This window comes from Xenopus laevis, chromosome 1S (assembly GCF_017654675.1).
Source record: "Xenopus laevis strain J_2021 chromosome 1S, Xenopus_laevis_v10.1, whole genome shotgun sequence".
In the NCBI taxonomy this organism is placed as follows: Eukaryota; Metazoa; Chordata; class Amphibia; order Anura; family Pipidae; genus Xenopus; species Xenopus laevis.
This window is the reverse complement of record NC_054372.1, coordinates 154,547,131-154,561,707: the sequence shown is the minus strand read 5'-3', so window position 1 is coordinate 154,561,707 and position 14,577 is coordinate 154,547,131. Positions and strand designations below refer to the sequence as shown.

Genomic DNA, 14,577 nt, shown 5'->3' with positions numbered 1-14,577 from the left:
TTCAATAGTCGCAGTACTGTCTCTTTAAAAAAACTTCGACCCCCTACTTCGCCACCTAAAACCTACCGAACCTCAATGTTAGCCTATGGGGAAGGTCCCCATAGGCTTTGTAAGCTTTTTTTGGTTGAAGAAAAACCATTTGATCGATGGATTAAAATCTAAGGAGGATTTAATCGTTCGAAGTCGAAGGATTAACCTTCGGCAGTCGAATACCGAGGGTTAATTAACCCTCGATATTCGACCCTAGGTAAATGTGCCCCTTATTGTAATGGAAATTCAGTTTGTGCAACATTTCTTTCAGTGCACTGGTGTGTGTTAGGAAAAATAGATGTATTCACATTTATAGAATAGCATTTAGAAAGAGTGGCATTAACCAGCTCAGTATAATTCTTATATTCCTTGGGGATAAAGCTAGGTGTTCTTCGGTGTCCCTTAGCTGCAAATACAATAGCAGAAAAAAAAAAAATCCCGATAAACATTATATATTTCATTAGCTCTGCATTAAACTCATACAAAGCATCAATGCCAAGGCATAATGGGCCTCCATTTATAAAATACCTGGAGTGACAAAGATCGGAATCAACCTCTGTTTGGCCTGCTTTAGCTGGATTATATATATTATATGTAAAATCCAGACAGTCCCCTTTAGGTTTTCCCATTTCCCGCAGTGGCGAGAAACAGAGGCGTTTTGTCTGCCTCTGTTTTCTGAGGGATGGCAGCAGCGTGTTGTTATCCTTAAGGGTAGAGCTCGGTCAGATCGACGCCCGCCGTCAAAACGTGCGCGACAAGTCAGGTGGAGTCAAACGCGTGAAGATATAATTGGACTGAATGAAAAGACGGAGGTAAGAACTACATTACATCCGACACGACTGTTGTGCTTCGTACTTTCGCAGAAAGCAGCATCTTCATCAGACAGTCGAACCGTGTAGTTAACTCTGACTTTTTATTCACTCCAATTCTATCTTCACACGTGCAACTCCATCCGACTTGTCGCGTGCGTTTTGTCGACGAGAGCCGATCCGACCAAAATCGCTCGTGAAGCTCTACCCTTACGCTATGGAGTTTGAAAGCTACCACACATTGGACACCAACAGAAAAAAGCACAAAACAACGATTTTTTTTTTTTATTGCACTTTAATGGCATAGTAGTTTTAAATATTAAATGGAGAAAGCAAATTTCTTAACCTCTAAAATAAAAATGGTGGAAATATATAATCATCTCATTTACACAGTAAATTTAAAATACAAGTCTGATCTGCAGGATACTGTGGTTCTGTACATTTCTACACCCCTGTGGGTAGAATTTATATTCTACATTTGTGGAATACAACTAAAAATTTAACAGAAAGGCAATCTTGCTGAAAATAGGTCATTGCAGATACAAGCAAAATGCTTATTTAAAATCAGCAGCAGTGTCTTGGAACCTGGCCGAAATTAAAGACAGTTTAACGAATGGGAAAGTATTTATATAGATAATTTAAAAAATGTAAAAAAAAAAAAATGTAGCACTGGGTCAACCAGAGAGGGCCAACACAATGCATTTTGTACTTATGTGGTGCCAGAAACGGTGGGGGAACTACCATTATCTTCCAGCATCATCTTTTTTAAAAAAATCCTGATATTCTGAGATCTGTAGTTCCATCTTGGATAGACTACCATAAACCTGGTATTAAATGGATGTGTAGTAATGGTAAACTCTGCTTTAATGTACAAATGCCTTAATCTACATGTGTTCATTATGGTGCCACCCTGCACGCTAGTCTCCCAACAACTCTGTAAGCTACACGTTTGAGAAATACTTAGTTTCCATTAATACTTTCCCTTCAGTTTTCCATTAACACTTGGAAAAATGTAGAATGATTCTTCCACAGTCCTGTCAAAAAAAGTTTCTTGGATTTTCAGTGGAAATAACCTGTAAATGATGTTATAAGAATGGAAAACAAGTTTAAGCTGTGGAATGAAACCTTTGTTTGGGGCTTAATGAGAACGGAATCTTTCATACAGACCTGTATAGACTATGTGACAGCATCAATACATAGACATAGATTTGTTTTTCTTCTATAAAAAAAAAAAAATATTTTGATGGAAAACCGTACAAAAATAATTACGGAGATAAATGTTGTGTATGGCTTCCATCACTGCACACCAAAGCAGTGACAAGGATAGGCACACTGTGCCCAATTACAGATGGGAAACCACCACTGAGCAAGTTGTACTTAGAGAAACAAAAATACATAAATAAATAACCGTTTGCCTTAAGTTAATAAGAAATTTCACTGTGGATAGCAGAAATGTACCTCTTTTGGTTTTGGGGTACAATATTAAAAAAAAAAAATCAGGTTGCTAATCAATAAGATTTATAGATTACCCTTTAGAAAAGAGAAGATGCTGGCAGATATCGGTTTCAGCTAAAGAAAGCTGTTTGGTAAAGCCTGGTAACCTGGCAATACTGAAAGAAAAGGGCGCAATGTATGGCAGTATTAGGTCTCACACAGATGTATTTAAAAATGTACATCATCAAAATCTGAGCTGTGACTCCAGAAAGAAACGGCATCAACAGGAGATGAGGGACAGATGGACTGGTCCATATGGGCACTGAGGAGAAGCTGAGGAAAAAGTTCAGTACTGAATGAATCTTCCCAAACCCGGTCAGAGTTCAGAGGAGAGGACAGGTCACTAAAGGGTGAAGAGCTACCTTCATAGCCAGAGTCACTTCCTGTATCCAATATATTTGATTTTTCAAGGTTGTTTTCAGAACAGGGCAAAAAGCTTTGCATTCCGAGGATGGGGACTAGGCCATCTTCTTGTGGTTCCTGTTTCACACAGGTCAGGCCATCATCACAGGTAGGGCTGAAAGATGCTTCCTCCATTTTAACTACTATACTGGTCTCAACACTTTGCGCAGAGTCTTCCTCTGTGCTTAGTGGCTTGGTGTACACGTGATCGAATCGGATCAGTTCATTAATGGCCTCCAGCTTGGCTGATGGGGTCCCCACAGGAGAAGATGGGGAGGAGGATATGGAATCAGATTCGTCTCCCTTGATCTCTTCATCTGGGCTTCCAGCAAGTGCTCCTTCATAGGCAAGCAACAAGTCTGAGTCCAGGCTTTCCAGAAGGCCCAACAAGAGATCAGACTGTAAGAGAGAGACATACAAAGGCATTTATATGCTTGAAGAAGAAGAAGAAATAAAGCTGTAGAACCCAAAATGGCTTGCCATAAACTGAAAAAACTACAGCACTGACACATGTATCCCAAAGTGAAAAATGCCTGAGCACTCATTGGTACCCTAAAGGTAATTTGCTTGGAACAAGTTATCTGTATGGGCCAGGAACATAGGGTTAAAATACACCTACACAAGTGTGTGTTCTGGTAATTACTTTGAAGCAGTGGTGTTCTGAGGCATGAGAAAAATATGCCAGCTTACACTCAACTGTCCACCAAACTTAAATAAGTTCAGTTTAAAAGAGAAAGAAATTATACAGATACATTTATAAAGTATAAATAAAATTTCCAAAATAAATGCGACTCCCTGTGCAGGAAAACAGAATGTGCCAGAAAGACTATGGGGACATTGTGAATTTTCTCCTCATCAAACTTCATCACCAAAGTTTGCCACAAGAGAAAGTTGCCAAATTTTCTCCTGGAGTGACTGCTTTGTGAAAATTCATCAGTGTATTTCCCCCATAAAACTGCAGTAGGGAAAATTCTTCCCTGCCGTGAAGAAACGGTGTATGTGGGAAATTAGCATTGAGGATGCGACGTAACTCATAATATGCACAAGAGGCTGCTCTGTTTTTTAATGGCAGTTTGCTAACCTGAACCTGGAGCAATTTCTCTGGCGAAAATTAATTTGGCTCACTGGAGAAATCTTGCCAAGTCAATTTGCCAAAACTTCAGGTACACATCTTTTAATAAATTGCCAATGGCATTGCAATTTTTTGTTTCTGGTGATCATTTGACAAATGTCAACTTTCACTTTTTAGTAATCATGCCCCAAATGAATGAAAAGCCTGTCTATTGATGTGGTACATTTCCCTTCAAAATAGGAACCTCTTGAAATACAGGCTTTACAAACTGGAGATATAGATGTTTTACCCATGTGTCTCTACTGGTGGTGACAAGCATTTAAGGGTGTTTAGATCACTGCAGTTTTCTACCAGAGCACGGCAGTTGTCGAAAACACCCCCTGCACCATAGCTTTCTTTAGAATAGCTTAGGGTGGTACATGCACCTAAAAAGTCCCAATTCATTTAATACTTTAAGTGTGTAACTCCAAATATTGTAGCAGCAGAGAATACAGTTTGAATGATACGGAGGCATCTGCTCACCTCAGAGTCTGAAGTGTCAGGGCTGTCAGGATCCATGTAGACACTGTCAGGTTCGGAGACATCTGGGCCTGCTCCTGCTGCAGAGGGGCACGTAGTCTGAGTGCTGCGGACTCAGCTGACCCGGTCTCCGGCCTGACTTTATCTTTTCTGGACTGATTCAGCTCCTGGAAGAAAAATCCAGAAAGGAGGCAGGTTACAGAACTGTGCAAGCCAGGACAGTAACACAGGCGTATGTAATACACTGTATTGTTACCCAAAATATGTTGGGTAAAGCAAGGCATGCAAAGATTAACAAGCAACTCTTTACTGCAGAAACAGCCAACAGCTAGCCTTTGGGCAACACAGAGGTTGCTGGAGCATATTAGAGGTTGTAGTTCAGAATCCATAGGGCCACAAGTTGGATGTCCCTCTAAGTGATTTTCATTTAAATCACTAGAATGGCAGGCAGGGGTGTGAAGTTTAGACACTCCTCCAGGGGAGCCACAATCACTCTTCACTGCTGGCAGTTTGGTTGACAGCTTTAACCAAAAGGAACAGGTGGCCTTCAGGCATCACAATATAATTTATAGAATGCTAGTAGGCTGTGCAGCAGAGTAATGTCAGCAGAACAGTTTATCCTGCTGATGTGCTTTCCAGTCATCTATTTACTGCATGCAAATAAAAAGCAATCATTAGATGGCTTGGCTTCTTTCTCACTGTAACTTGCTTTGTTTACCAAGGATCAGTACTTCCTGGACAAACAAGGAAGTGCCAAGCAAGTATGAGTACAGCCTGTTTGACAGGGGAGGGGTAAGCAAATAAAGTAAGTTACAGCTAGAGTCTGTGCCCAAAATCATATGAACATTAGGTTTGGTATTTTTCCACTCTTACTTTCAATGGGTAAAAGCCACAGACTCCAGACAGTCAGGGAACTTAATAAAAGGACATGTTTAAATCTGAATATAATAGAAGTTTATATAATGGCACCTATTCCACAGCCTTACATAACATACATGTGTGTTGCTGATAAATTCATGGACAAGATAATCACCTGTGATGATGATGATGATTCTTCTTTCTTTAACTCCAGGGTGCTAAGGCCCAATCTTTGGCGTAGCTCCTGGTTTTCAGCCAACAAGCCGTGAGATTTGTCTCTTAAGATCTGGTTTTCGAGCAAAAGTTTCTCATTCTGGAAGAGATCAAACACAGGACATTAGCCACAAATGCTCGATTTTACCACCAGTCAGCTCTTGGAACTTTGAACCATGATATCAGTTTCATCTGAAAAGTATTTAGACTTGCCACTGAGCACACAAGTGCAGAAAGGGCAGAGTTCTCAAGAACAACTATTTATAAGCTATATTCTTCATGAATTCAGGGAAAGCAGACATATAAAATAAATCCCATGTTATAGCATAGCCAATTCTAAGCAACTTTTCAATTGTTCTTCATTAATTATTTATTATAGACTTTTAATTATTTGCCTTCTTCTTCTGCCTCTTTCCAGCTTAAAAGTTTAAAAAAACTGCTCTGTATGGCTATACATTTTGTGTTATTGCTACTTTTTATTACTCGTCTTTCTATTCAGACCCTATTCTTTTCATATTCCAGGTTCTTATTCAAATCAGTGCATGGTTGCTAGAGGATTTTCAACCCAAGCAACCAGATTGATGAAACTGCAATCTGAAGAACTGCTGAATAAAAAGCTAAATAACTCAAAAACCACAAACAACAAAATGAAAACCAGTTGCATATTGTCTCAGAAAATATCTCTCTATGTCATACTACAAGTTAACTCAAACAACCCCTTTAATCACGTCTGTGTGCTGAGCTTTCAGTTCAGTCTTGTGGCTTTTTAAAACAAACCATTTCTACTACGGTCACTGATTTATTCATGTAAAAAGTGCCTTAGACAAAAGCAAAAACATTATACTTATTGCTTCATCTTACGCTGAATTGTGCTCAGGTATGAATTCTGGATTGTGCAGATACTGCACTTTTGCCACAAAGCAAAGAATGATGTGCACTTGCAGGCACACGTGTTGCATAAACACTAGACAGGTTATGCAGATACCTAATTACTAGATACTATGTTTTTTACATTCTCCAGTATCTTGTATTTCAGCATTACAAAAGAGGCATGTGTTAACCTGCCTGTTTCAGAAGTAAAACAAGAGATAAAATGCCCCACAATAAAAACTTTTGCCACCAGCAACTAGGTAGTCCTGATTTGCTTGAAAGCAGACCGGCAATTATAAAAGACTAAAATTACCAACACCCCTAAATGCTAGACTGATGCACCCTGGGGCATTTTCAGGGTAGCCAGACGTACGTATCCATTTCTATTCAAATGAGTCACAACCTCCCTCTTTTCAAGGGTCAGGGTGGGGGTAATGAATTAACATTACAAACAAAAAGTAGTATACAAAACTTGCTAGTACTAGAATACGGAAAGTACTCATGCAAATACACCAGCAGCATTACACACCTTTGAAAGCAACGACAGGACCAGTAAAACAGGTATGAAATCCCAAAATACATTTTTGTTCCATTGTCACCAGAGGGTAGCATTAACGCATGACCAGAGCCCATGACTAAACGCGTATGGAGATGCAAATATAATTTTTTTTTTTAACTTTGTGCAAATAAAATATATATTTTTTAACTAATATTTTTCTGTTCCTGTGGATCCGTCCAAGTGCCGGTCAGCCCTGCTTCTTCATTCATGCCATACCGCTCCCTAAAGTTGGGGGCCTGGGGCTAAGCTATATGTGCCTCAAGTGTGTTTAAAAAAATGCACATTCCAGTTTGAATTCCAGAAATGCCTTATATTGCAGGGAGCACCATGTATCAGCCAAATACGAGCAAAAAGCGAAATTTGCATTTTTGAATCGTTTATCAGCTATTTATTTCACCCTATGTCACAGCAGACACATAATACATGTCTAGAACATTCCTTACATGCACATCTAATAAGTTATGCCTTACCCAAGATATTCTCCAGAAGAAAAATTATATTTACACCCCTGGGTTCACATAGAACAAAGGGTACTTAAGTGCCTATTACATCTAATAAATAAACCTTTCGGCCTATACTTGTACTGAAATAAGGCAGTGACAGTTTCAGATAATTTTCATTTCTAGTGGATCTACTGGCTTGAGATGTGGAGAATGCCTCTGCTAAGTTGAACAATATATCAGCTTGCGCGTATGTATATAAATGCATATATGCACAGCCTATATCCATGCCATGGATGGTATATTTGCAATGTATGTATTGAAATGGCAATAAGAAATTAAAAAAAAATTACCTCAATTTCTAAATCTATCACTTGCTGTTCAAGTTCACCCATTTTGGCTTTTTTCCTGTCCCGTGCAGTCTGTGCTGCTACTCTGTTTTTTAATTTTCTGGAAAAAAAAAAAAAAAAGTAGAAATGGAAAAAGTTAGCATGCACACATATGGATATATTCTCAGTTTATAAGAAAATCACCTGCCCATGGATGGAAGTCAGACAGACAAATGGAATCATCTAGCAATGTTTATACCAGGAGTTGTAAACACATGATAGATATAGGGTCTCAGCAGGTGGGACAGCCACTGTATTCAAAATAATGTATGGGCAACAGAGATGGCTTATACTTAGAGACAAAGTATGCATAAATAGAAAATAAACGCTTGCTAGCACAGCATGATAACAGAGTACAATTGCATGATGTTGCATCAGAATGAGATACAAACAGATGGTTCCAGTCACTGACCAACAAGCTGCAACTGGTATGCAATGTGTCAGTATGTGATATATGCAGTACATTCCCTCCCAGCTACCTTTTATTAGCTAGAAGCCTGACATAGTGAGAGCAGAATTTAGATTTACACACTTAAAGGAGTTGTTTGTATTCCAAACACTTTTTGTGTTTTTTACCGTTTTTCCAAAATCTAAGTTAAAAGTAGAATGTTCATGTCTCTGGTGTTTTAGGTGCAGACTCTAAACTGTTACAATTTTGCAACATTTAGTTGACACATTTCTCAGCAGCATCTGTGGAATATTAGCAACTATTGTATCAATTCTAACAGCTGTCTTTTATGAAAATCAGGGATTCTGCTCAGCAGGGACAAAGATAGGAAATGTAGCAACTAAAATGTATCAATTTAGAACAGTTTACAGGGTCAGCGACCCCCCCTCCCAGAGCTGTTTTAGAAGGTGAAAATGTTAGAAGAATGGCCACACATAGAACACAGAAAGTAATTGGAAAATGTCTTTATTTCTGGTGAACTATCTGAAACCAACTGAACTGAAAAAAGTGTTGGAAGGCGATGACCCCTTTAAAGAGACTTTATTGGCTCGGTTAAACTGAAACCCAAAATAATATGCTCATGTTACATAAAAAACAGTTATCTGTCTGCCCTTTGTATTTGTACATTCCAGTTGTTTAATTACAAGTGCAATTATCTTTAGCTTTTTGTGGCAGTTGAAGGGCCTCAGGCTGGACATCCCAGTCTAAAGGTGGCCATTCACGTAGAGATCCGCTTATCTGGCGATTTCGCCAAATGATCGGATCTCTCTCCAATATGCCCACATTGAGGTGGGCGATATCAAGCTGATATGATCGTGGGCCCTAGGACCCAACGATCAGATCATAATGTAGGCAATACGGGCGTTCGAATTGCGGGACTGCATCAATGAACAACTGATGCGGATTTTTAACCCGGACAGTTATCGATCGGGGAAGTCCGTTGGAGGGCCCAGGCACTGGCCGATAAGCTGCTGCTTTTATCGGCCTGTGTATGGCCACCTTAAGAACAAGCTAATATAACCCAAACAGCTAGATGCAATCCCAGTCACACAGTAGGCACCAATACTGCCAATGCATTTAAATAGTCAGCAAAAGCTCAGTGACCCACAGCAACCAGATATGATTTAGCCCCACCAATCTTCCCTAAGATCAGTTTATTGTGTTTAATGAAGATTTCATACATTTTCATAGATACAGATACTAAAATATGGGAAGCAGGTCCATAAATAAAGAACAAGCTGTGGAGACCATATGGCAGGCCCACAATGCATTTTAAAGAGGAACTATAAAGGGTATGATTGTGAATTAATTATTGGTGATATGTAAATTTCATGTCGGTTATCTGATAATTGTCATATGAAGATGGGACACTATTCTTAGATCATAAGACATTGCCACGGTGGCAGATATTTTGAGTGTAAGATAAGGAAAAATAACTATAGGCCAAGGAGGAGAAATATTCATATTCAATATTGCTGAAGTCATTTCAACAATTCAAGCCCATTGCCAATGTAGAAGGAATGAATAGGATAAGAGGAGTCTCCTTGAAGGCTATAGTTTGTCTGCTAAGCAAAAATATGATGTTGCAAACACTTCTGTATTTCAATTTAGTGATGCACTCCCCACCCAGCCGAGTCTAACTGTCACCTCATTTTCACTAACCAGTCATACGGCTGTCACTTTACTGCTGAGCAATGACGGTGAACTCAAATGGCACTTGCAAGGCCAGTTAGCACAGCCAAATTAAGAGAAAGTTATTTATGTAACAGATTCTACTGTACATTAATGTTATAGTATGATCTATGGTCACAGAGGTATGATTAAAGTACAGATAGGGGACCTGTTATCCGGAATGCTTGAGACCTGGGGCTTTCTGGATAACTGATCATTGCGTAATTTGGATCTTCATACCTTAAATCTACTAGAAAATCATGTAAACATTAAATAAACCCAACAGGCTGGTTCTGCTTCCAATAAGGATTCAGTATATCTTAGTTTGGATCAAGTACAAGGCACCGTTTTATTATTACAGAGAAAAGGGAACTGTTTTTAAAAATTGGGATAAAATGGAGTCTGTGGGACATGGCCTTTCTGTAATTCAGAGCTTTCTGAATAATGGGTTTAAAGCAGGCCCGGACTGAGAATTCAAATAGGCCCTGGCATTTCAGGTACACAGAGGCCCAAACAGCCCCCACCAGCCCACTAAATACTGAATTTATATGGGACCTTATAGCAGCCCCTCTGGCATTTGCCAGAACCCACAGATTGCCAGTCCGGGCCTGGTTTAAAGATAACTGATCCCATAATACTGCAGGAGTTCTTTATTAATACAGGAAAAAAGCCAGAGGATTTTATAGAAAGTCATGAACGTCTGGTTTGTAAAATACTCACTTTATAATGGAGGTGCATTCTATTTTATAATACACAAAAACTGATTGGTGCTTAGTGATGTCCCATGATGCACTGAAACTTGTGTACAAATGTACCCCTTTTAAAAATAAGAGAATACTAGAAATCCCTCAATTTGTTTCATGGGCCGGTGGTAAGAGAACTCCCCAATGACTTCAAATAGCCTCTCTTTTTAGGGTAGGGGTACACTTGGATGATTCGGGGAGATTTAGTCGCCTGGCGACTAATCGCCTTGTCTTTGCGGCGACCACTCTCCCCGAATGCCTTCCTTCTGTCTTGCACCGGCTATAATGAAAAGTCGCCTGCGGCATGGCACACACCGCACTTCGTATTCCGAAGTTTCCTTGTGAGGCAACTTCTGGCGACTTCGTAATAGGGAAGGCGTTCGGGGAGATTAATCACCGCAAAGACAAGGAGTTTAGTCGCCAGGCGACTAAATCTCCCCGAATCGCCCATTGTGCCCCTACCCTTATAAGGATATAATGAAAAATGTCTAACCTACATTCCAACTAATATTGCTTAACTACAACCTCAGCATTGTGTTGCAGCCCACATCTCACAAGGAACCACTGTCCCCCAGCTAGAAGGAATGGCTCACTGAACTTTGATTCAGGGTAAGGCATTTAATCTTCCAGGTGTTGCTGAACTCTAAGAAAACCCACATCCTCTAACTAAAGGAACTGTACTTAACGTCCAACAGGGTTATAAACAGCCCCACCACCAAGCAGAAATTACATATTGAGCAAGAAAGTTCCAGGAAGGGAACATTTAAAAAAAAAAAAAAAATACCCAGTTCTGCACTGAATTACTCTGGTAGGAGGCTTGACGTCACTGGGGGCAGCACTCTTTGTTGCCACGCAGGCAGGATTAAGTAGCAGATTGCTCAGACTCCTACAGAGCAGGCATTGCAAGAATGTCATCAGGATATAGGAAAATCCCTTTCAGAAAAGCACATTAGAGGTAATAGGATGGGGCATAATTGGCTTGTTATGGAATATAGTATTTTGTTTACACATGTCCCTGAGAATACAGCCCTTAATACAACTTAATTTGAATGAGAACATTAGAAAAATGCACTTTATTGGACTGACATATGGTTGGAAGTAGCAAGCCCCCCCCCCCCCTCCTATTTAGCTTTAATATAAAGAACTCAGCAAGGTTTAAATGGTCTTAGTCTTGTACCATATGTTCCTCCTGGGATACGTATACCATTTACAGCTGCCATTATTCCACTAAGAACAATCAATACAGTAATGTATTCTAGAAAACCATCACTCGGATAATGATGAAATACAGCAGCGGGTTTCAGTTGGGAAACCTTAAGAATGGAATAACCTTCACTGACATATAGATTCAATTAGAAAACACAACTTTTACATATAGACAGCCCTATAGCAGATCATGGGCAGGGAACACAACCTTTGTATATTATCACATAATACAACCTCTAGTACAGGACAGGCAGGGAACACAAGCCTATAGTACAGGACAAGCAAGGAACACAAGCCTATAGTATAAGACAGGCAGGGAACACAAGCCTATAGTATAAGACAGGCAGGGAACACAAGCCTATAGTATAAGACAGGCAGGGAACACAAGTCTATAGTACAGGACAGGCAGGGAACACAAGCCTATAGTATAGACCAGTGATCCCCAACCAGTAGCTCGCGAGCAACATGTTGCTCTCCAACCCCTTGGATGTTGCTCCCAGTGGCCTCAAAGCAGGTGATTATTTTTGAATTTCAGGCTTGGAGGCATGTTTTGGTTGTATAAAACCAGCTGTACTGCCAAACAGAGTCTCAATGTGGGTTGACAATCCACATAGGGGCTACCAAATGGCCAATCACCGCCCCTATTTGGCACCCCAGGAACGTTTTTCATGCTAGTGTTGCTCCCCAACTCCTTTTACTTCTGAATGTTGCTCACGGGTTCTAAAGGTTGGGGATCCCTGGTATAGACTAACAGCACAGATACAGAGCAGTCAGTGTCAGTGCAGCAGGCAGTAGCAATGTACAAAGCGAGGCTCTCCAGCTGCCGAGAGCGGAAGGTTTCAGCAGGGAATGGCAGAAGCATAGAAAGCCATGGGGGACGCACCTTCTAAGCGCTTTTTCCTCCGGGGTGAGGTGGGTGAGTCTCTGTCTCTTCCTGGGGGGCTGCTCATTGCTGGCCGACTCTGGACTGCCCGGGCTGCTTACGGGTAACATTAGGGATCCCAAGGCGTCGGCCTGCTCGCACTGATTCCCGGGAATAAAGATCACTTTGGGGGCTCCCACGACCACCATTTCCAAGGGGTGCAGGGAATCCGTGGGGCAGATTGGGAGACAGGGAGGAGGAATCACAGCGTTAGCCGGGTAGGAATTACTTTCTCTCTGACTCACGACCCATTCATATCTACCCGGCGTGTCTCCTCCCCATTGGTTCGTTCTCGATACGTCAGTGATTGCTGCGTTGCCATTGGCCAGAGGCTGTTGAAAGCTGAAGCCGATGCTGTGACTGCCTCGGGGTGTTTGTTCCCTGCTGCCCGGCATGGGGGTCGCACCCACTAGGGACTTAGGGCAGGGCGCGTATTAAATGCAGATGTTTTATGGCTCATTAACATATTAGTCAATAAATGTGCCCGTACTGTACTGGCTTCGTGTCTGTGTGGCCGTCTGCTTGGTGTGCGGCTTTTAAACGGAGATGAGCAGAAGTGTAGACTGGTTTAATCCACTTTCCACTATCCATAGGGGTGTCAGCTTCCTGTTTTATCACACACACACTGAGTTCCATTTCATTTATTTGTAGTCACCAAATATATTATCACTGCTGTAGTGGCTCAGGCCCAGCTCTTACCCCTGGGAAATGTATAGGGAGGCTGTAGTCACAATGGCCCCCAAGTACTGCATCCAGGGAAGATTTTCCTCAGTCTTAAGGGTAGGACTCCACGAGCGATTTTGTCGTGATCAACCATGCGACAATTCTATCTCTTACCTTATTACCTACGTTTTGTTGCAGCGCATCGGATCGCGACAAAATCGCTCGTGGAGTCCTACCCTAATCACAGATGGACAATTATTTACTCAAACCTAAGCAATCAGTGCTTTCAGTGTCTCCCCAGTGAGGGGTAATTGATGTAGGGAAGTAACAGTGAGGGGTATTCACAAAAACCTGTCTCATTTGACACATGGATGAGTGCCTTACCCCATAGGGGGCTATTTGTTACATCTAGAGTGTCTTTATGTTGTCATGTCATCATGAATATTGATGGGCGAATTTGTGCCGTTTTGCTTTACCGAAAAATTATCGAATTTCCAGCGAAATGGTGAAAAATTAGCGAAACGGTGCCAGCATCTCCTTTTTGACACCAGCGTCCATTTTTGACGCAGGCGTCTGTTTTTGATGCAGGCGTCCGTTTTTGAAAAATGCATCCAAAAAAACAGACTTCGACTTGCCTTTTACTTAGCCTTTGCATTGCATTTTTTCGGCTGGTATTTATTTTGTACTTAGAAAGAAGTCCCAATGTAAGAACTTAAAAAATTATCTCACCAGTAATGTGTGGGGCTTTAGGTGCTCAAGACCTACAGCTCGAGGTGGAGGTATCCAACCAATGAAGAAAAAACGGCACACACTCACAGATCCCACAAACAGGCTTGTAAAAGAACTGAGAACTTTATTTAGGCCACAAAATAGATAAATACATAGCCTTTGGTGTTTCGTGCCAGTGGGCACTTAATCATAGGCTGTACAAGAACACATACCGGTATATCAGCTATATGCCCTAAACCACCAATCACCAAAATACATTAATTAACCAACAGACTAAAAAAGGGAAAGGGTATTAAAAACAATATGCAAATAAAAGGACATACATCCAAAAGCATCCAAGAGAACATAGTAGATGATTCCCAATTAACAGCTTATTGTGAAGAAATAAAAAAAGTTAGAGGAGAATGTTAGTGGAAGTATATATACACAATAGAGGAAAATACTTACGTATATATAATATTTAAACAAGTCATTTAAGGGCCATTCGAAATGACAAAGATATCACTATGAAAAAACCCCTCATTATAGTCACATCAATTA

General features: G+C 40.7%; 1 protein-coding gene across 3 annotated transcripts; it reads right to left on the bottom strand.

Annotated features, from left to right (window-relative positions):
* Positions 1 to 1,114: 1,114 nt before the first annotated feature.
* On the bottom strand, positions 1,115 to 13,113 carry xbp1.S (X-box binding protein 1 S homeolog). Of its 3 annotated transcripts, none has more exons than XM_041580405.1 (5): positions 12,607 to 13,113; positions 7,620 to 7,716; positions 5,359 to 5,497; positions 4,330 to 4,442; positions 1,115 to 3,134 (listed from the first exon to the last, which is right to left on the bottom strand). In XM_041580405.1, exons 1-5 carry the CDS (start codon positions 13,038 to 13,040, stop codon positions 2,502 to 2,504), a joined length of 1,416 nt encoding a protein of 471 aa, XP_041436339.1. In that variant the 5' UTR covers positions 13,041 to 13,113; the 3' UTR covers positions 1,115 to 2,501. The 3 variants fall into 3 exon arrangements, with proteins under 3 accessions (XP_041436339.1, XP_041436338.1, XP_041436337.1); XM_041580404.1 differs by having other exon boundaries at positions 4,330 to 4,493; positions 5,360 to 5,497; positions 12,607 to 13,079; XM_041580403.1 differs by lacking the exon at positions 4,330 to 4,442 and having other exon boundaries at positions 5,360 to 5,497; positions 12,607 to 13,103.
* Positions 13,114 to 14,577: the final 1,464 nt, after the last annotated feature.